A 23,854-nucleotide genomic window follows, 5' to 3' on the forward strand; every position below is an offset into this window, starting at 1 on the left:
TTGGGGGAAGGGGTGTGGGTGGCTAGGAAATGGGTGCTTGCTGCTGATTAATTGGGTACAATCATAGGAGTGTAGGAAGTGAGCCTCCTGGGTGCCCAATTGCTTCTGGGTGGGTCCGGGTGGAGCCATGGATCTCAGACATGCAAAACACATGAATAGGTATCTCAGAAGGCCAGTCTACAATAGTGACGTTATCTGCAGGAGTAATTGGAGAAGTTGCATATCTTGTGACCCCAGAATGTAATAATGGCTGGCAATTGCTTGTGTCTACATCTTAGGAGAATTCACGTTCCTCTCTCCTCTTAGCCTGATAGTCTCTCACTCACTTTACAAAGGCAGTTGAGTTTTGGGGCAAGGGCTGTTATCATTTAAACTGTAAACTAAATGTCTGACAGCTTGAAGGCTAAAGGCAAGATGGGGGTTGGCTAAATTAGATCTCCCCCACTGCCATAATTTTCTCACTGTTAAAATTTTTGCAAAGGTGGTCTCCATTGGAGTCTGTTATACACCAGCATTCTGAATTGTCCGTTTGGTGTTCTGGAGCTCTTTAGACATCAGAACAATGTATCAGAGTCAGACTCAGGAAGAGTGTCAGACATGCCTTTCTTGTGTTAGTTGAAGGCTGTTGTGAAAGGGGAGTTGGGAAAGAGCACAGGCTTCACACCTTGATCAGTTTTAGGAAAGAATACTTAGAGAAGGTGGAAATTAATTTAGAAACGGATTCCCTTTAAACTGCCTGTGCCTGCGTCCCTGTTAGAAGGCTTTGTGTGCTAGTGGCACACATACCTCAGTTTGGAGACCACTGGCCCAAGGTTAATGTGTAAGTTTCCCAGCATGGCACCCCCAGTGGCCCCAGCACCCTTTGCATCTCTTCTCTTGCTGGACAATCCCTTGCCTAAGCACACGCATACACACATTTGCACCACCAAGAGCTTTTCCAGGTATAGCTTGGGAGTGAGACTGGAGAAGGAATGATGTTTGGCTTTGGTGATCGAACTCCTGGGATGGTTTAATCTTTTTCAGAATTGATTCCCCCTCCTTTCCCAAATATACTACAGCTGCTGCTCTGCACCCACTCCCCTACCCCATGAGACATCTTGCGGTCGTGAGCTACTGTTTTTGGTGAGAATATATTATATCCTGTAGGTTTTTTGGAGCACAGTAAAAGGTTGAGAGTTACAGCCTTAGAACATTCTTCTTTATAAAAGCCTTTATTTAATTAATTCCTCATTCTGTCCTCTTTGCCTGCAATCCACCCTCCCCTCCTTCTTCCACATGAACTCCTGCTGATGCTTCAAGTCCTGCTTCAGGTGTCACCTCCTTTTTAAAGACTTGCCTTTCTAAAACAATTTTTTTTCTTGGTGTACCCACATACTTAATTTATATTTCTGTCACATTTTATATATTTTTATTTCCATGTAGACTTTTCCATTAGGATGTATGTTCTTCCAGGATAGTGATTCTGTCTTAATTTACCTTTGTATCCTCTGTGCCAAGGCCAGGCCTAGCTCATAGCGAGTATGAAAGTGTTTGAACATGAAAAGGAGGAGGGAGAGATGGATGAAAAATAGGGTGAGTTTGTAAATGGAAACCTATAAAGAGAGGACATCTGTGTATTTTTTTAATTAGTTAAATAATAAACTGTTTGTAAACCCTGATTTTTTCCACCTCACTCTGTAGGTAGCACCTGGATTTTTCTTAAGTCACCTGCCATTTCCTAAATAACAGCCTTATGTTCAAAGTCATGCTATGTTCTTTTTTTTTTTTAATTTTAATTTTATTTTTTATTTATTTATTTTTGAGATGGAGTTTCGCTCTTGTTACCCAGGCTGGTGTGCAATGGCGCGATCTCAGCTCACTGCAACCTCCACCTCCCGGGTTCAAGTGATTCTCCTGCCTCAGCTTCCTGAGTAGTTGGGATTACAGGCACGCGCCACCACGCCCGGCTAATTTTGTATTTTTAGTAGAGACAGGATTTCTCCATGTTGGTTGTGCTGGTCTCGAGCTCCCAGCCTCAGGTGATCCAACCGCCTCGGCCTCCCAAAGTGCTGGGATTACAGGCATGAGCCCCTGTGCCCAGCGCTATGTTCATTTTTAAAAGAAAAAAAGTCTGCTTAGCAAGATTTCACAGCGGTGAAGTAGGTGCAGATGATGTAGGTCATCTTGGTGAATTATGAATCAAGCCATTAGCTAAAACCTCTGGTGCTGATTGTGTTGCTCTCCTGCTGGAGATCCTTTTATGCCTCCCAAGGCATGAAGATGATGATACTATCATCAGCTCAGTATGCAGGGCGCTTCCTCATGTTGTCATTTCTGCTTCATTCTTCCTCATTCTCTGACAGACTGTTACTTGTGTCAGCGGCATTTGAACCAGAGCAACTCCATCTTGAATAGGAGCTGGGTGAAATAAGGCTGAAACTTACTGGGCTGCATTCCCAGGAGGTCAAGGCAATCTAAGTCATAGGATGAGACAGGAAGTCGGCACAAGATACACGTCATAAAGACCTTGCTGATAAAACAGCTTGCAGTAAAGAAGCCAGCTAAAAGCCACCAAAACCAAGATGGTGACGAGAGTGAGCTCTGGTCATCCTGACTGCTACATTCCCACCAGCGTCATGACAGTTTACAAATGCCATGGTGATGTCAGAAGGTTATCCTATATGATCTAAAAAGGGGAGACATGAATAATACACCCCTAATTTAGCATATCATCAAGAAATAACCATTAAAATGGGCAATTAGCAGCCCCAAGGGCCTATGGAGTAGACATTCTTTATTCTTTTACTTTCTTAATAAATTTGCTTCCACTCATGGACTTTGTTTGTTTGTTTGTTTTTTATTATTATACTTCAAGTTCTAGGATATATGTGCAGAACGTGCAGGTTTGTTTCATAGGTATACACGTGCCATGGTGGTTTGCTGCACCCATCAACCCATCATCTACATTAGCTATTTCCCCTAATGCTATCCCTCCCCTAGCTCCCCACCCGCCGACAGGCCCTGGTGTGTGATGTTCCCTTCCCTGTGTCCATGTGTTCTCATTGTTCAGCTCCCACTTATAAGTGAGAACATGCAGTGTTTGGTTTTCTGTTCTTGTGTTAGTTTGCTGAGAATGATGTTTTTCAGCTTCATTCATGGCCCTGCAAAGGACATGACTCATTCTTTTTTACGGCTGCATAGTATTCCATGGTATATATGTGCCACATTTTCTTTATCTGGTTTATCATTGATGGGCATTTGGATTGGTTCCAAATCTTTGCTATTGTGAACAGTGCTTCAGTAAACATACGTATGCATGTGTCTTTATAGTAGCATGATTTATAATCCTTTGGGTATATATTCAATAATAGGATTGCTGGGTCAAATGGTATTTCTAGTTCTAGATCCTTGAGGAATTGCCACACTGTTTTCCACATGGTCGAACTAATTTACACTCCCACCAACAGTGTAAAAGCGTTCCTATTTCTCCACATCCTCTCCAGTATCTGTTGTTTCCTGACTTTTTAATGATTGCCATTCTAACCGGCATGAGACGGTATCTCATTGTGGTTTTGATTTGCATTTCTCTAATGAACAGTGATGATGAGCTTTTTTCATATGCTTGTTGGCCGCATAAATGTCTTCTTTTGAGACGTGTCTGTTCATATCCTTTGCCCACTTTTTGATGAGGTTGTTTATTTCTTGTAAATTTGCTTAAGTTTTTTGTAGATTCTGGATATTAGCCCTGTGTCAGATGGATAGATAGCAAAAATTTTCTCCCATTCTGTAGACTGCCTGTTCACTCAGATGATAGTTTCTTTTGCTGTGCAGAAGCTCTTTCGTTTAGTTAGATTCCATTTGTCTACTTCGGCTTTTGTTGCCATTGCTTTTGGTGTTTTAGTCATTAAGTCTTTGCCCATGCCTATGTCCTGAATGGTATTGCCTAGATTTTCTTCTAGGGTTTTTATGGTTTTAGGTCTTATGTTTAAGTCTTTAATCCATCTTGAGTTAATTTTTGTTTAAAGTGTAAGGAAGCGATCCAGTTTCAGCTTTCTGCATATGGCTAGCCAGTTTTCCCAACATCATTTATTAAATAGGGAATCCTTTCCCCATTGCTTGTTTCTGTCAGGTTTGTCAAAGATCAGATGATTGTAGATGTGTGGTGTTATTTCTGAGGCCTCTGTTTTGTTCCATTGGTCTATATCTCTGTTTTGGTACCAGTACCATGCTGTTTTGGTTACTGTAGCCTTGTAGTATAGTTTGAAGTCAGGTAGCATGATGCCTCCAGCTTTGTTCTTTTTGCTTAGGATTGTCTTGGCAATGTGGGCTCTTTTTTGGTTCCATATGAAATTTAAAGTAGTTTTTTTCCACTTCTGTGAAGAAAGTCAACAGTAGCTTGATGGTGACAGCATTGAAACTGTAAATTACTTTGGGCATCAGTATGGCCATTTTCACGATATTGATTCTTCCTATCCATGAGCATGGAATGTTCTTCCATCTGTTTGTGTCCTCCCTTATTTCCTGAGCAGTGGTTTGTAGTTCTCCTTGAAGAGGTGCTTCACATCCCTTGTAAGTTGGATTCCTAGGTATTTTATTCTCTTTGTAGCAATTGTGAATGGGAGTTCACTCATGATTTGGCTCTGTGTTCATTATTGGTGTATAGAAATGCTTGTGATTTTTGCACATTGATTTGTATCCTGAGACTTTGCTGAAGTTGCTTATCAGCTTAAGGAGATTTTGGGCTGAGACGATGGGGTTTTCTAAATATACAATTGTGTCATCTGCAAACAGAGACAATTCACTTCCTCTTTTCCTAATTGAATACACTTTATTTCTTTCTCTTGCGTGATTGCCCTGGCCAGAACTTCCAATACTATGTTGAATAGGAGTGGTGAGAGAGGGCATCCTTGTCTTATGCTAGTTTTCAAAGGGAATGCTTCCAGTATTTGCCCATTCAGTATGATATTGGCTGTGGGTTTGTCATAAATAGCTCTTTTTATTTTGAGATACGTTTCGTCAATACCTAGATTATTGAGAGTTTTTAGCATGAACGGGTGTTGAATTTTGTCAAAGACCTTTGGTGCGTCTATTGAGATAATCATGTGGTTTTTTTCATTGGTTCTGTTTATGTGATAGATTACGTTTATTGATTTGAGTATGTTGAACCAGCCTTGCATCCCCGGGATGAAGCTGACTTGATCATGGTGGATAAGCTTTTTGATGTGCTGCTTTATTCAGTTTGCCAGTATTTTATTGACGATTTTTGCATCGATGTTCATCAGGGATATTGGCCTGAAATTTTCTTTTTTTTTTTTTTTTTGTTGTGTCTCTGGCAGGTTTTGGTATTAGGATGATGCTGACCTCATAAAATGAGTTAGGGAGGATTCACTCTTCTATTGTTTGGATAGTTTCAGAAGGAATGGTACCAGCTCCTCTTTGTATCTCTGGTAGATTTCGGCTCTGAGTCCCTCTGGTCCTGGACTTTTTTTGGTTGGTAGGCTATTAATTGCTGCCTCAATTTCAGAACTTGTTATTGGTCTATTCAGGGATTCAACTTCTGGTTTAGTCTTGGGAGGGTGTATGTGTCCAGGAATTTATCCATTTCTTCTAGATTTTCTAGTTTATTTGTGTAGAGGTGTTTATAGTATTCTCTGATGGTAGTTTGTATTTCTGTGGGGTCAGTGGTGATATCCCCTTTATCACTTTTTATTGCATCTATTTGATTCTTCTTTTATTCTTTATTAGTCTGGCTAGTGGTCTATCAATTTTGTTGATCTTTTCAAAATACCAGCTCCTGGATTCATTGATTTTTTGAAGGGTTTTTTGTTTCTTTATCTCCTTCAGTACTGCTCTGATCTTAGTTATAGTTATTTCTTGCCTTCTGCTAGCTTTTCAATGTGTTTGCTCTTGCTTCTCAATAATTATTTTAATTGTGATGTCAGGGTGTCAACTTTAGGTGTTTCCTGCTTTCTTCTGTGGTCATTTAGTGTTATAAATTTCCCTCTACACACTGCTTTAAATGTGTCCCAGAGATTCTGGTACATTGTGTCTTTGTTCTCATTGGTTTCAAAGAACATCTTTATTTCTGCCTTCATTTTGTTATTCACCGAGTAGTCATTCAGGAGCAGGTTGTTCTGTTTCCATGTAGTTGCGCGGTTTTGAGTGAGTTTCTTAATCCTGAGTTCTAATTTGATTGCACTGTGGCCTGAGAGACTGTTTGTTATGATTTCCATTCTTTTGCATTTGCTGAGGACTGTTTTACTTCCAATTACGTGGTCAATTTTAGAATAAGTGCAATGTGGTGCTGAGAAGAATGCGTATTCTGTTGATTTAGGGTGGAGAGTTCTGTAGATGTCTATTAGGTCCGCTTGGTCCAGAGCTGAGTTCAAATCCTGGATATCCTTGTTAACCTTCTTTCTCGTTGATCTAATATTGACAGTGGGGTGTTAAAGTCTCCCACTATTATTGTGTGGGAGTCTAAGTCTCTTTGTAGGTCTCTAGGAACTTGCTTTATGAACCCGTATTGTCATTGGTTCTTTATGTGATGGATTTTATATCTATATAAATATATATAGATCTATAGATATAGATATATAGATATATAGATAGAGGTATATATAGATATATATAGAGAGATATATAGATATATATATATAGAGAGAGAGAGAGTAGCTCTTCTTGGTGCATTGATCCCTTTACCATTATGTAATGCCCTTCTTTGTCTCTTTGATCTTTGTTGGTTTAAATTCTGTTGTATCAGAGACTAGGATTGCAACCCCTGCTTTTTTTCGTTTCCATTTGCTTGCTAAATATTCCTCCATTCCTTTATTTTGAGCCTGAATGGTCTCCTGAATACAGCACACCGATGACTCTTGACTTTCATCCAATTTGCCAGTCTGTGTCATTTAATTGGGGCATTTAGCCTGTTTACATTTAAGGTTAATATTGTTATGTATAAGTTTGATCCAGCCATTATCATGCTAGCTGGTTATTTTGGCCGTTAATTGATGTGATTTCCTCATAGCATAGATGGTCTTTACAATTTGGTGTGTTTCTGCAGTGGCTGGTACTGGTTGTTTCTTTCCTTGTTTAGTGCTTCCTTCAGGAGCTCTGACTTCTTTCTTGAGCGAGATCCAGAAACCCTCTCTTGGCGTCTGGATCTGGACACCTTTCCCGTAACGCTTTCATTCTGCATTCCAGCCAAGCCCATGTACTTCTAGGTGCCCCACTTGCTCTTTTGACTAGTGATCTCTTCACATTCCTCCTTTCTTGTCTTAGTTTCTATTCACTCTTGAGGACTCTCCTTGGAGATGTCACCTTTCAGCAACCCTTTCCTGACCTTGCATGCCCATCACTTCCAGTCTGCAGAGTGCCCCTTCTGAGGGCTTCCATGGCACCTTGTGTTTACCCTGTTGTAGTTGTAGGATGATCATGCCTCTTTGTAATGTCTTTTATCTCTCCGTATTTACAACTAGACTTTGACATACCCAGGGGCAGGGCCTTGATCTAATTTTGTCACCAGCACTCAGCCCAAGGCAGATGCACGGTGTGCACTCAGTGGATGTATGTTGAATGAATAAACAGAAAGCCATCAGTAGCTTGATGCCGTTGTGCCCCTTCCTGCATGAGTTCCGATCCAGGGTGGCATTGTCCCAATGGCAAACATTTGGTCTCAGTTTTTTGTTTCTTTGTTTCAAGTCACTTAAAGTGTCCTTTTTTAATGTCTCCTAGGATCTTCTTACAGGAATTACTTACTGCAGAGTAACTGGGTAATTTTGGAGCATTCTGAACCACAACTTTCCAGAGACATGTTGAGAACATGTAATTTTATTGCACTTGTAAAGAATCTTTGTTTTCTCCGTATGTTGATCAGAGTTGTTCAGTAATTTAATAGCTATTTACTTTTTGTCTGCAGTGTGTTAGACATTATGTTAGGTCTAGGGATACAGAGATTTTAAAAGCACAGTTTCTATCCTAAAGGATCTCATTGTTTAGTCAGGGAGATGTACAAGTAACTAGATAATTTCAATGCAATATTCTTTGATATAGGTCAGGAAGGCTCCTCAGAGGAGTGAACCTCTGCACTGATTCCAGAAACACAGGCAAAGACCTAAGAAAGGGTGATTATTTTTTTCTCAGATAACTATAGTTTTTAGTTTTTCTTTGAAATAAGATTTTCTTACAGTGTTTTAAAAATGGGAATCTAATGAGACATTTCCATGTAATTATCTTCAATATACAAGTGGCTCTCAGTGGCTTCCAAGTCAGATTCCTTATCTAGCCTGGCATTCCAGGCCACATATAACTTACTCTCAGTTTATCTTTTCAACTAGAACTGTTTAATATTATAAATCAGAGATCAGAAAATGATGGCCTACAGGTCAAATTTAGCCCACTGCCTGTTTCTGTACAACCCTTAGCTAAGATTGGCTTTTACATCTTTTTAAAGGATTGCAAAAACCAGCCAACCACCAAACAAACAAGAGTGTCTAATAGAGACTCTGTGTGGCCTGCAAAGCCTAACATATTTACTGTCCAGCCCTTTATGCCACACCATGTCTAAACTAAAGTGCTCTAGTAGTTAGAGATGTGTCATGAGCCCTCCTACTTATGTGCTTCCTCAAATGCACTTTTACTGTTCTCTTTTTAAACAGTGTCATCCATCCATCCATCCATCCGTCCGTCCGTCCATCCATCCATCCATCCATCCATCCTTCCATTCAACAGAGAGGCATTTGTTATGTATGAGCGACAATTCTGGGCTTTGGGAATGTAGCAGTGACAAACAATAAGCAATAGAAGCCCAGTATGTCAATTAGGAGGAAAAAGTACTGCAGGGCCAGGAGAAAGAGGTGGAGAGAGTGCCATGTTTCATGGAGTGGTCAGGGAAGGCCTCTCGGATAAGATGACATTTTTGTGAAGTCCCAAGAGAAGTAGAGGGTCAAGTCATGAGGGTGCCTGGGAGAACATTCCAAGTAGAGAGACCGATGACTGTGAAGACTCTGAGGGGGCCTGCAAGGGTGCCGGGGTGGTTGAAGTGGCCTGAGAGTGTGAAGGCAGGGAGGGGATAGGATCAGAGAGGCAGGGTGAGGGGAAGAGCAGATCGCATGGGGCCTGATAGGGCATGAAAGACTGGCTTTTATTCTTAGTGAGTTGGGAAGCCATTACACGGATTTGAGCAGAGGTGTGGCTGGAGCAGATGTGTGTTTTTAAGATACCATCGTGCTGCTGGGTAATGCTGGAGTAACAAAGCAACCCCAGAGTCACAGTGGCCTAGCACAACAGACGCCTCCCTCAGGGTCCATACCCACTTGGGGTCTCCTCAAGTACCTTGTCAGGAGAAGGAGTGGGACTGGAAAATCGGGTGTGATTGCCTTAGCCAGAGTGATACATGACACTTCTCTCACGTTTCATGGGCCCACCTAGCCATGAAACTCTGTCTAACTACAAGGGGGTTGAGAAGCATAGAGAAGCGGATAAGATGTGTGGTGGAAACCACTGTCTGCTACAGCCCACCCTTTTATTCACCAAGCCTTCTTTCCACCACAGAACACACTCTGCTTCTCCACTGGAGGAAACCACCCAGGGTCCTAGTCACTCCAGGGAGCCCAAAGTTGGCATAATACTCAGTAGGCTGCGCATCAGGTCCAGCTGTGATCCAGACTGTGAACCAAATGGACAAATCCTCTGCCCTGTTTCCTCCACCCCCACCCCAACACCCAACTTACATGGTGAAACAGGGACAAGATAATTGCATTAAGCACTCACCTTGGAAAGGGAGACAATAAGAGATATTTGGCAGACACGACTGTGAGGCAGACACGACTGTGAGGCAGCTTAAAAAATCTGCTGTACAGACATTATGAAGGCTTCCCTACTGTGGGGTAGGTAAGGGGCCTTAATTAGGCCTTAATTCTGCTTTCTAGGAGCAACCTTGTTATCCTTTGTTCTCCATGACCCCAGTTTCTTCCCTCCAGGGAAGACCTCCCCACTTCCTTCCTGGGCCACATGAGGAGTGGATGTTGGAGGCCTGTACCCTCAAGGTTGAAGGCCCAAGTGTTAAGTTTTAAATAGTCACAGGCATTCTCAGTCCAGGTTTGTGGTTTCTTGGGCAGCATCACTATCTCAGAAATTCAATCAGGTTCTTATTTATTTAATATCTGTTAGTGTCATGTGCCCGTAGCCACATCTACAGGGTCTTTTCATTTGTTTTGAAATATTGTTCTATATATCTTTGATGTATCACCCCTGTACATTCTCTCTCTCCACTTAAAGGGGGCTAGCTTAAAGCTATCAGGTTTCTGTTTAAGGATGACATCATTAATTGGATCTCTGCCCTGAGTCATTTTGTCCAATTGAAAGAATTTACGGAGTGTCACGCCCTTGTTTTATCTCTTTCCTGAATCATTTTAATCTTCTAAAGGTTTTACTTGGCATTTGTTATATAAGGATTTCTCCATCTTATCTCTTACTCATGGGGTCTAGAATTAGTAAGTTGGTTTTTGTTTTTGTTTGTTTTTTAACCCAGTATGGCCCTGAATTTCTGGGCTGTTTCTCTATTCTGTTTCACTCCTGCTTCTGATCTGGACAGTACTTCATGTAATACCCACAGCATCACATAACATCCAACACATTTCTGGTGTTCCATTTCCCAAGTTCATTAGGGGTATGATCTGCCCCCCAAGTTACCACAGATAATAGTTTTATTAAGTATTTTTTATAGCATATCATAGATTACGGTGTTTTTCTAATCTTTTTTTTTTTCATTGCCTGATACCTGAAAACCAAAGCCACATATTGCCTCACTCTTGGTACCTGTTGTGTGTCAGAATAAGCTAAGGTTTGTAGTGGCTTTCGGTAGATAGTCTCTCATGCACCTAATCCAATAAAAGACTGCAAAGGGGCCTGTACCACAAAGTCACTTAAGGATCCAGGCTGATGGAAGCCCCATCATTTTGTATTGGCACCATCTGGGCCCCATGTTCTCCTTAATTGTTGTGGTTAAAAAAGGGAAACTGGATAGTGAGCCATGTGGGTTTTTTTATTGCCCGGCTCTGAAATGGTATATGTCACTTCTGCTCAGATTTCACTGGCTGGAACACAGCTCATCCTAACTACAAGGGAATTGACAAATGCAGTGGAAGAGTTGGAATGCTTGTGTTTGGTGAGCACCACTATCTCTGTCACACTGGGAGACAAGTTAGAACCGTTGCAGTGCTCTTTATGAGAGATGATGGTGGCTGGGAACTGAGTGGTGGCAGTGAAGGTGGTAGGAAGTGGTTAGAACCTAGATATATTTTGAAGCTTGACCCAATAAGATTTGCTGATGTCATCCATGATTCCTCAGTCCCTCCACCCCCTTCTCACTATATTATCTCCCATGATATATGTGGTTTCTTTGTAAGCCTGGTTCATGTTTTTATCTCATTTTTTACAGGTCTTGGAAAGTAGATGTTTAGTACCTATTTACTAACTGATGAAACGGTTTAGCCACTTATCTTTATTTCAAAAAATCCATTATTATTTTTCATAGCAATTACTAATTGCTGCAGGGAACAGTTAAAAATATCATCTTGGTTTGATATTATAGTAATGATATACATGAATGACATGTTAATGCTGTGGGCTTAAGAAAAGAATGTTAAGAATAATGGTACCGTGGGGCCACTAGATACAGTAAAGAAATTGCCATTTGTTTTACTCTGGTACATTTTTTTTGAATCATTTCTTTCTTTTACTTCTGTTCCTTCCATTATGGAACAGTTTAAAGAAAATAAATCTACTAGATGTAAATTCAGTGTTAAACATATATTTTTTAATCATACCCTGGAGTCTTTCAGCAATGAACCTGTTTTTACAAAGTATAGTAATAAAAAGCTTGAATTAAGTAAAACGCCTAGTCAAATAAAACACTTTACATATTTTTAATCATAATATCATTCTGCTTCTTAGAGGTTCTAGCTGGCTCAGGAAAATTAACTTAGGATTGCATTTATTTACACTCTGCCTTGTTCAGTGTCAGGTTACATAGTTATTTTGAAATATTTAGTTCTCTTGAAGGATTATTTTAAATAGAAAATTTTCTAATGACACTGTAGTGATGAAGTCAAACAATTTAAACTCTTGAAAAAGTTGCACCTGTCTCTCATAACCTACAGCTAGTTTTCTGAAAGCATAGACTTCAGTGTGAGGGCTAGACTCAGTAATGCTGACGAGACAGTTTATACATACAAAGTAGGTGGGTTATGCACTTGGATGTTGGAGCAGAGGACTTGCCAGTGGAATGCTTGTAGAGGCTAGATTGACTCCAAGTGTCTCGATAATGAAACATGACTGGGAATTTGCCTTGCAAAAAAGAGGGAAAGGAGCATTTCCTTGAGACAAGACGGCAAGTAAAAGCACCAGGTAATGATAAAGAGTCAGTGTGGCTGTAGCTTAGGGTTCGAGTTACAATTATACCACGAAGCCAGAGACTTAGCTAGGGACCAGTTTGTGAAGGTTCTTGAGTTCCGTGCTAAGAAATTTGGGGAGCTTATTTAAAAAAAGGTTTTTCTAAAAGGGAATCATGTGACAAATTTATTAGGAAGATGACAAACTAACAGGGGAGAGGATGGCACATGTATTTTATCCATTGGTCAAATTAAATGTCAGCATCTGTTTACTGAGCACTTACTATGGGCAAGGCACTGTGCTGACTGTTTTACATATTGTCTTAAGTTCTTAAAGTTGTGCAGCAGGGGTCATTTTTTTTCATTTTGTAGATGAAGAAACTAAAGCTTGAAGCACTTTGTCAAGTTTCCTAAAGTCACACCAGTAGTAAATATTAAACACAAGTTTTCTGAATGTATTGTTCTTCCTGCTTACCATATATTCATTCCATGGTTGGTTGACAAAGGCGAGTCAAGACTTGGACAACAATGATCTCATCTGGACCTCTTTAAGGGAATAGGGACCCGTTGCTTCATCCAGGACCCTACTTCCTGCCCATGTGAATTAGCTGCCTATCCCTATTCTGTAGCCAGTCTGTTTTTGAAACTCTTCCATATCACACAATAGGCTAGGAAGAGTGTATACATATGGCTAGCTGATGTAGCCAAGTAATTTCTGAAATTTATATTTCTTGGGGAAACAAATATGAATATAATAAAAGATTCACTCTGCTATAAACTCTTATTCAGTCTTGATTTTGTCATTCAGCATTCAACCAGCATGCACTCTCTAATAAACTTGGAGCCTGTGAAGATGCAGAAATCGTTGAGTGGAAGCTGTGTAATGTAAGGTGGCAGGGAGCACTGCACTTGGTAACCAAGTGTTCTGGATTCCAGTTTTTACTCTTCTCTTGTACACGATGACCCCTAACATGCCACTGAGCCTCCTGGAGCTCAGTCTCTTCATCTACATGTATGAAGGGAGGGGTGGTCTGTTGAACAAAACACAGATCTAGTATTTTGTACTTCTGAATCACAGGGAGGAGTTAACAGTTTATTTGTGGGCAAACACAGTAACATAATTAATACTTGTCAGTCAATGGTGGGCTCTGATTTTTTTAATGGCTTAGAGCCAGAAATCTGGTAAGAAGTGGGGACTACGGAACTTGTTTGAAAGCTGCATTTGCAGTGCGTTTCCAATTTCATTGGAAATAGTACTTTCCTAAAGATCTCTTTTATCAATATTTATATAGGATTAGGAAAATGTCCCCTATCAGCATTTTTTTGTTTGTTTTTTGAGACAGAGTCCTGCTTTGTCGCCCAGTCTGGAGTGCAGCGGTGGGATCTCGGCTCACTGCAGCCTCCGCCTCGCGGGTTCACGCCATTCTCCTGCCGCAGCCTCCTGAGTAGCTGGGACTACAGGCGCCCGCCACCACGCCCGGCTAATTTTTTTTTTTTTTTTTTGTATTTTTAGTAGAGACGGGGTTTCACCATGTTAGCCAGAATGGTCTCGATTACCTGACCTCGTGATCCATCCATCTCAGCCTCCCAAAGTGCTGGGATGGCAGGCGTCCTGTCAGCATTTTAAAGTCATAACTCTGTTGAGTGACTTGGAGGGAGCTAGTAGGAAAGGAAGGGTCTGGGGGGCAGTTTACCTCCTGGTGTGGTCACTCATGCCATGTATTTCAGCCTAGTCCTGCTTTTCAGAATGACCAGACATGTACAATGACTGCTTTTAGGAAGTAGAAAAAAAATGAGAGTCTGTCGTAGGAGTCTTTATCTCTTTTTATTAAAACAAAAAAATCAGCACGTCCTTTTGAGGATATAGTAAAAATGTACTTGAGTAGCTGACAGAAGACTACAGCCCAGGATCCAAAGCAGCACAAATCAGTGAGGCCTGAGAAGGCGCTAGCATCTCTCAGAGGTGTCTGCTTCCTCCATCAACAAAGCACAAAGTTTAGACTTAGTTTTGTATTCTTGAGGCTAAGAGCTTAATATTTTAATATTAGAAAAATATAACTCCTGCACATTCTTGAGGATAGTATTTTATTAATTAGAAAAATATAACTCCCATATATCTAACACAGTATACAGGAATCTGATGCGTGTCACTGAATAAATGGGTGAAAACGATGTTTCGAATCTTTGGAAAGAAGGAAAGAAAAAAATAGCTCATAATCCTAACACCTTAATAATATATATGTATGTATATGCATATGTCTGAGTACATATTTATTATATTTTTATACATACATATACTTTATATGCATGTACAGGTTGAATTTCCTGAATCTAGGAATCTGAAATGCTCCAATATCTGAAACTTTTTGAGTGCCAACATGGTGCTCAAAGGAAATGCTTATTGGAGCATTTTGGATTTCAGCCTTTTGAATTAGGGATGCTAAATTAGCAAGTATTCCAAAATCCAAAAAAAAAAAAAAAAATCTGAAATCTAAAATACTTCTGGTTCCAAACATTTCAGATAAGCAATACTCAACATATATATATATATATATATACACACACACACACGCACACATACACACATAAAATAGAAAATATATAAATGCACACATACACACACATAAAATAGAAAATATATAAAATACATATATTGTATATGCAGATATAGTTTGAAGTTTAATGTAAACATTATCTAGAGAGTTTTATATTCTGATTTCTAAGTTTTAACATTCTATGACAAACATATTCCAAAATGTATGGACACTGTTTTTATAATTCTAATTTTAATGACTACATAATATTCCAGCCTGTAATTTAAAATAAGCTAGTTATCATTTCTTCTATCAATTAGATTACTTTTAAGGTTATATTAATAGTCTTATTCCAGTTAAAATCTTTATGCCTGTATTTATTTTCTTCTTTGGAATTTTTTTCTTATAATAAGTGATCAGAACTGGGAATATGGCTGTAGAAATGACTCCTCATTTTTGCACTGTAACTGGCAGTCAGTGTGAATACTAGTTTCATCACTTTACCTGCTTTGGATATTAACATTTTTAAAAATCTTAATTACTAGTTTAATAATGCAAATGGCACCTCACTTTTTGTTTTCTTCACAGAAGAAAAACTAGTATAACAAGTGCTATTTATTGGTTAAAATCATATATACAAAAATTTCACTTTTGTTCTAACTCATTAACACTTGCTGAATATGCAATACGTAATGCAGGGTTCTTTGGTCTCACTATTATTTAATTCTTTTTTTTAAGCTGTCTGTGGAAGCCCGTAAAGAGATGACTAGAAAGGCTATTAAGACAGTCAAACATTTTATTGAGAAGCCAAGGAAAAGAAACTCAGAAGACGAAACTCAAGAAGCTAAGGATTCTAAAGTTACCTATGCAGATACTTTGAATCATCTGGAGAAATCACTTGCCCACCTGGAAACCCTGAGCCACAGCTTCATCCTTTCTCTGAAGAATAGTGAGCAGGTAGAGAAATGGGAACTTCTATATGCTCACTCTGTATCAGTATATTTTCTTTTTTCCTTGAAAGTTACATTAGTCGTTTTGACAGGGTTTTCAGACTTGCAGATATCCTTGAAAATTGTCCGCAAGCCTTTATTGGTTAACCTCTTCATGATCACTTGATTGACAATTCAGTTTCCACTTCTTTCAAAATGATGTTAAGCCACTTGGCACAGTTGATATGGGGAAATAGAGGAAGTGGGTGAGAAGGGTGGAAATGGAGATGGTAGCAGGAGTTGAACACTGGATAGCTGCCTGGGATGAGGGGAGAGGTCTCTAAAATTAAGAAATAGAAGACAGTGGTGCTCAGACTTTACTTCTAGCTGGTAGAATTAAAAAATAAAAATAGGCTGGGCGCGGTGGCTCACTCCTGTAATCCCAGCACTTAGGGAGGCCAAGGCAGGCAGATCACGAGGTCAGGAGTTCGAGACCAGCCTGACCAACATGGTGAAACCCCGTCTCTACTAAAAATACAAAAAAATTAGCCAGGCCCAATGGCGGACGCCTGTAGTCCCAGCTACTCAGGAGGCTGAGGCAGGAGAATGGCTTGAACCTGGGAGGCAGAGTTTGCAGTGAGCTGAGATCACGCCACTGCACCCTAGCCTGGGCGACAGAGCGAGACTCCGTCTAAAAAAAAAAAAAAAAACAAACAAACATTAGCCGGGTGTGGTGGCACGCACCTGTAATCCCAGCTACTCAGGAGGCTGAGGTAGGAGAATCACTTGATCCTGGGAGGCGGAGGTTGCAGTGAGCTGAGATTGCTCCACTGCACTCCAGCCTGGGCGACAGAGCGAGACTCTGTCTCAGATAGATAGATAGATAGATAGATAGATAGATAGATAGATAGATAGATATTTTGATTTTCTTTTCCCTCCTAATTTTCAGAAAAAATCAGAAATAGCCTCTTATGTCTACACTGTTTTTTTATTAAATATATACCCTTATCCTGTTTTTATGTTGCATATTTCCAACATAAAATATAATTTCATTATTGAGAGGAATTTTTTGACTACTAAAATTGTTTCTAGGTGGTTTCTAGTTCCTTGGTGTCTCAAAAACAACATCATGAAGTTTGGGGTTCCCTACCTGTGATGAGGTTTGAAGACACAGGTGTTAGGACTATACAATGAAACCAGAAGTTCTCTAAGGCCCTTAGAGATTTTGTTCTATATTTTAACAATTGTGGGAGTTGAGATAATTTTTTCTATAACTGGAAAGTTGACAAATCAATAAATAAATGGTTTCCATGTAAGTGAAAACAGTGCTTATATATATGAATAATATTCCATTTGCCCTATAATACTATGGTAAATGAACCTTGTAAGTGGCCGTTAACCTCCTCTTTTATTTTTCTTAAACCTTACACGTTTATTGAATTGTATTCTTGCCTTGTAGAATGGCTAGAAAGATCAGTCAGTGGAGAGTTCAGGTAATGAGCAAATGGGAGACTTGAAAATTTGTACAAGACATAAATGTAAAGCCCCCATTGAAAAGATAATGGGAAGAACTTAAAAGTTTGAAAGAAATTTTATTCATTTTGTGTTTTGGAATGCCTATTTTTCTGTCTAATGAATAATGTTAAATAATGGTATGAACAATATAGAAGGCTTTGCAGGAAACAAATTGGCTTTACCAATCTTGATTTTATCCTACTAACATTTACAGTACTACAGTTCATAATTAGGAGAACTAGAGTAAAATTACAACCTTCAAGGAAAAGTGATCTATACTTATTATAAATTTTTAAGTACTTATTTTTAAATAAACACATCTAAAATTATTTTAAACATATTATTTTTTAATATACTGTATTAAAACCCAGAGAATTGTCATTACTCTCTATGGAACAAGAATTGTCTTTTTTTTTTTTTTTTTTTTTTTGAGACAGGGTCTCACTCTGTTGCCCAGGCTCACTCACTGCAGCCTCTACCTCCTGGGCTCAAGCAATCCTCCCACCTCAGCCTCTTGAGTAACTGGGACTACAGGTGTGTGCCACCACACCCAACTAATTTTTTGTATTTTTTGTAGGGACAGTTTCGCCATGTTGCCCAGGCTGGTCTCAAAGTCCTGGGCTCAAGCTACTCGCCCACCTTGGCCTTCCAGGTCTGAGCCACTTCACCCAGCTACAAGTATTGTCTTCCAATACCTAGAATAGTTTATGGGGGGATTCAAGGGGATTATTGATAAAAAACATGTTTGTTTCATCTAAGATATGATGCAAAGGTACCACATAGCTACTCGTGAGTACCATTCAGTCAGACTATGGATGGCCCGTAATAGGAAACTCTTGAGGTTCCTAAATTAGACATTATTTAATTTTATTAAGGCACCTTATATAGCAAAAGCTGGAAATAACCTTCAAGCCCATGCATTTATCCCTTTTATAGTTCAGACCTTCATTTTAACATCCTTAATTATATACCCAGTACAAAAAAACTTATATTCTCATGAAGCTTCATTTAATCAAAGTTGAAGGCTTTCATCCTACAGAGCCTCAGTTCCCTCTTCTCTTAGGTGAGGATACTAGAAATTGCCCTGCTTCACTCATAGGGATTTTTCTGAAATAGAGAATTTCACAATGGGCAGAACAGTGAAATGAAACTTCATGTGCCCAACTCCCAGCTTCAACAACTGTCAAAACGTGCCCAATCTTCATGCATACCGCTGCCTTCCCTTACCTTGCTCTTGTGGATTGTGAAGCAAATCTCAGTCATCTTTTCATTTTATTCATAAATACCTCCCTATCTATCTCTAAAAGATACTTTAAAATAACCACTATAACATGATCACTAGAAAAAAATTAATAAACATTCTTTAATATCATCAAATATTCAGTTATATTCAGAGTTTTCTCATGGTTGGTTTCAAAGGCAAAACAGTATATTCAGGATTACAAGGGAAACTATAAAGAATCTGGAAACTGTTATTATCATTAAGTGACTGTATTTGGTATGCCAAAAAACAATAGCTTCCCTCTTATTTCTTAAATTATTTGGTATAACATTTGTTTTTACAGATATTATCAAAGAGAGGCAGGCAGTGTGGCCTAGGGCAGGGGAATAGACTTTTGGGTTCTAATCTTAGCTCTGCTAATTGGTAGCCATGTGACTTTGGTCATGTTACTCAATCTCCTTGGTCTTTAATTTCCTTTTTTATAACATGCAGCTAATTTAAAAATACTTGCAGGGTTATTACAAGTATTAATTTAGATACCATATGTATAATACCTGGGATTACATAGTTATAGCTCAATAGATTATTATGTGGTCATAGTGCATTAGTAATAATAATAATAGAAAAGCTCATACTTATCAAGCATTACTTTATTCCTGAAGTGCTAAAGAACTGACCATTATATTATCTCAGTTAATGTTCACAACACCCTCTATTCACACGACCCTATTTTCCTCATCCTCATTTTGCAGATATTGAAATTTGAGATCACAAAAGCCCACTAACTAATAAATGGTAAAGCCAGAATTTGCACTTAAATGTGGGTGATCCTTGAGCCTAAGCTCTTAATAACTAACTAATACATGCCCTTTGGTATGGTGTTGCTGCTTTTCATGTATTTGGTTTGAGGATCTAAATATGTTTCACTTTGTGCATGTAGATACATTTAATTTCTATTTGATACTTAAGTGTTGATTACCATGTCTTTACAGGCAACACTGCAAAAATACAGTCACCTCTATGATCTGTCCCGATCAGAAAAAGAGAAACTTCATGATGAAGCTGTGGCTATTTGTTTAGATGGTCAGCCTCTAGCAATGATTCAGCAGCTGCTAGAGGTGGCAGTTGGCCCTCTTGACATCTCACCCAAGGATATAGTGCAGAGTGCAATCATGAAAATAATTTCTGCATTGAGGTAAGCTAGAAAGTGGTCATTGTGGAAAAACTGGGGTGACACTTTGTCAGTGATGGTGCTAAACTGTCATCCTGTATGTAAAAGCATTTTATAAGTTTTGAAGGACTTTACAAAAGTGAGAGATTGTTTTTAGAGTTCTCATAGTCTTATGTCTTCAGAAGGGAGACCATGAAAATGTTTCATTGTTGGTATTGTGTATAACATCTTAAGCTATGTAATTTCTGGTTGGACCCCCTTTTACAATCTTTTCTTGAAATAAGGGAAAGGCCAAAATGGCATTTGACACAGGTAAGTAAGTTTCAGACTATCCTGTGACTTCAATATGGTTTTTCAGATCTTACCATTTCTAATTCCCATTCTTTGTAGTAGTGGGAAAATGGTTCCCAGAAGGTTGTTTTGAAAAACCCAAGGCAAGGCTGATCATACACTGATGAAGTTAGACATCTGTAAAGTGTCTTTAGACATTATTTACCTGCAATTAATGGCACAAAACCGACAATTGAGAAATTCTTGCTTTGCGTCGATATGTGGGTGCCTTTGTAGGAATGCATCCAAGAGGATTAGAAAAGAGGCAGAAGTGACGCTCAGGAAATAATGAGGCATCAAGGACTTTCTGTGAATAATGCAATTAGGCTAAAAGATTTAGTTATGTTTAATTTATTCTCCTTTTAAGCATTCTTTTTAATTCTGTATTGCTCTTGAGGAACTTTTTGATTAAATGCATGTCAGTTTTCTGCAGCTGAACTGAAATCAAATGAGCCTTTATCAGTTTAATTACCCCAGCCTCATACAGTTTTTACCTTAATGCTCTGAGGTATCCATTAATTTTATATATAGGGAGATATATAGAATTTCATAACTTTTTCTAAAAAGAACAAATTTCAAATTAATAAAGCTTTGTTTTATTGTTTGCTTATTAGGATTTTTTGATGTTGATTATATGAACCAGTGTCCTCTTTGAAATGATGACAGATATTTGTTGGCCATATTTCATACCTTTTGGTTTATGGTTATCTTTTTATTATTTCTTAAACCAAGTTTTAGATGAAGCTCACAAAAATATGCATTTTGAAAAATTAGTGTTTTGATTAATTTAGTTTATTTCTTAAAAATTGCCCATTTTCATGAATAATTAAAATACGATGGAGTAGTTTTTACACTTATAAATTTTTGACATAAATTATACTTATCTTTTTCTGCATCCAATTCTACCACTAAAGATTTGGTTGTGATCCAATAAATGGTATACTTGACACACAGAAGACATTCAATAAATGTGAATTAAATCTTCCAGCAATGGAAGGAAAAGGGAACTTAAGGAATTCAGCTACTTCTGTTTCTAAGGAAAATAAATTTTTATTGACAGTGTTCATAACATTTACCTTTTAGGAAGTTAATAAAATGTAGTAGGCACGAAATAACAAAGACATGAAAGGAACCGAATCTGGCAGTTGATTTATATCATTAAATTATTCGAAAAACTCATCAAAAATATTTTTTTTCTCTGTTGCATTTTCAGGATTCACTAGAGTTCTACACATAACATCTGTAAAATGGGCATAATAATAGTACTTGTCTCATAGGATGTTGCATTTAATAGTGGCAGAATATATGTGAACTGTTTAGCATTGCCTGGTACTTATTAGTAGCAAGTAAATATTAGTGCTTTTTAAAAAAAAAAAAAAAAACTTCAACTGGAGGATTTAAATCATTATTACATTTAATGCTTAAAGTAGCTCAATACAGTTAATGTTCAACGAATGTTTTTCGAATGACACAGTGCAAGTAGAATGTGTTATTCTCTTGATAGGAAAACATGTGTATATTAGACTGAGCTCCTTAAGGGCAGAAAATGTTTCATTAGCACCTAGTGTAGGGCTTGGTACATTTGTAGACATCACATAGCACAAATGACTATGGGCAGGCAGTATACTGTGCCAAAATCCAGCCAGGTTCATTTAAGGGTGTGAATACCAAGTTTATTTCTGAGACTTGAGTGATCCTTTTCTGAATCAGTTTATCTCTCTTTTCACAGTGGTGGCAGTGCTGACCTTGGTGGGCCAAGGGACCCACTGAAGGTCCTGGAAGGTGTTGTTGCAGCAGTCCACGCCAGTGTGGACAAGGGGTAAGACTAGAACAGTATGTGCATCTTCATTAACTGGCTTTCCTCAGAGTATTAGAATTGCTCTTAGTGTCCGTATGTATGAGGCTTCCAAGACTAAGCCACATTTTTAGGTGGGAAAGGAGCGGCTCTGCACTTGGAGACATGGTATTCTTAGCTCTGTGCTGACCCCACCAGCTCCAGGTCCTGCTTGCCATGGAGAGCATTGTTTTCTCTTGCCTCCTTGAAAGCCATTAGAAATAATCATCATCATAATCATTCTGTCAGGGCAGAAACTGCTCTGAGCTTCCTACAAGATAGGGGCTTCTCATTTCCAACACATTAACTGTATTGATTAAGTGTGGAAATTCCTAGGGTGAGTATATATGCTCTTTAAAATAAAAACAAAAAAACTTTGTATAAATTAAAGTCAGCTTTGTTTTAGGACTCAAAGTGTACAGGCTTTATAAGCCTAGAAAGATGTGTATCTCCGATGCTATTTTTAGAAAGAATTTTTCATTCAGGTACAATGATACTGATAAGAAAAAGAGCAACCACAAATGAACAGTTATGCATGTCCTCGAAATTCATAAAAGTCTTTACAATGCCTAATATCCATGTCAGCCATGTAAGTCTTCTCCCCAATTTTCTTTCTTTAATTGAAAATATGATAGAATATAATGAAGATGGGTTTGAGAAAACTCCCCATAATTCCATTTGGTAATATAATTATTTTTATTTGCATGTTACCTACCAGTTATTGTTCAGGTGCAGATATCTTTTTATATAGTTTCAATTTAAATGTATAAACTTTTGTATTCTCTTATCTACTTGCTATTATAAGACTTTCCATTGATCTTTGTAGATTTAATGATTATTGTGATTATTATTTCTAACGGCTGTATATGTTGTTGCCATTTTCAGAGGAGGACCTAAAAGCTCAGAGAGAGGAGTTGACTTGCCCAGAGTCATACAGCTGGGAAATAGAACCAGGATTCCACCCTGGCTCTAAATGATAATGTAGTACTCAGATGCCGATGCCTTCATAGTCTATTTCCCTGCATGGCTTTGTGCACAAGGTTTGAGTGACAGAATATAGAATGAGCTATGTAGGTGAAGGTGGAAAAACATTGCAAGCAGGGGTTTCTACTTCCTGTGCTTTTTACCTTGCACAGTGTTTCTAAACCCCTTTGCTTATGGTTCTTCAGATAGGAAAGTCGCTGTAGCAGTGGCTAATTTAGGCCCCCGATTTTAAAAAGAAATTAATGATTCATGGGGTTTACTCTGTGCCATGCTCTGTGTGAAGTCACAAAGGGGTCATATGGATAAGAAACAACCTCTAACCCCAAGGAGCTCACAGTCTTGCGCGGGAGACGATCTGGCCTGTAGCCGTAGTCACTGTGCTATAGAATGGGAAGCGCTGTACAGAAGGCAGAGTGGAGGGAGTAGTTAGGGCAGGATACACAAGGGGTGACACAGAGCTGGTCAGTGAAAGAAGAGTCTGTTTGGAGGAGATAGATGATGGTAATTCCAGGCTGAGGAAGCTGCCTGAGCAACTCCACATGCAGCAGGTAGCAGAGCAGGCAGAGATGCTACGTGGGAAACACTTACCCTCCTTCCAGGGCCCATCTCACTACTGCCATCTCATTCCCAGCTTGTCAGTGAGTTCTCAGCCATCAGCTCCCAGGGAGCTGCCGTCCGCAGCGCAGCTTCTCTCAGGCTAGCTGACTCTGGATCCTGGTCTCCCAAGATGAAAGGGTCTCAACAGGTACTGTTTTAGGCCCCTTTCAATGGGGCTTCTTAGTCTTGTCCCACTGGGGCATCTCAAGAATATTAAAAGGCAGTATTTCATCTTAGTGAATTTCTAGCCACATTTACAGAAGAATCCAATTTGAGACTTACTCTAATACAGACTGCTTTTTAAGGTTCGAAGAAGACATTAGGGAGTGGAGAAACACAACAAGATCTTACTTTTTATTCTAGAGACACA

At 38.9% G+C, this 23,854-nt stretch overlaps 1 protein-coding gene across 9 annotated transcripts in view; it reads left to right on the plus strand.

Moving 5' to 3' along the window:
• Positions 1 to 23,854, plus strand: part of NBAS (NBAS subunit of NRZ tethering complex) — a 393,028-nt gene that overhangs the window by 306,626 nt on the left and 62,548 nt on the right. For all 9 annotated transcript variants that reach the window (XR_010149189.1, XM_001161679.8, XM_009442024.5 and 6 more), the window contains 3 exons: positions 15,641 to 15,859; positions 19,561 to 19,763; positions 21,799 to 21,888. Coding sequence is in view for 8 of the 9 variants with exons in the window: in XM_001161679.8 (XP_001161679.4) it covers positions 15,641 to 15,859; positions 19,561 to 19,763; positions 21,799 to 21,888 (512 nt within the window). In the remaining variant the exon portion in view is untranslated. The remainder of the gene's footprint in view (positions 1 to 15,640; positions 15,860 to 19,560; positions 19,764 to 21,798; positions 21,889 to 23,854) is intronic.

Source organism: Pan troglodytes, chromosome 12, assembly GCF_028858775.2.
Source record: "Pan troglodytes isolate AG18354 chromosome 12, NHGRI_mPanTro3-v2.0_pri, whole genome shotgun sequence".
NCBI classification, from domain to species: Eukaryota; Metazoa; Chordata; class Mammalia; order Primates; family Hominidae; genus Pan; species Pan troglodytes.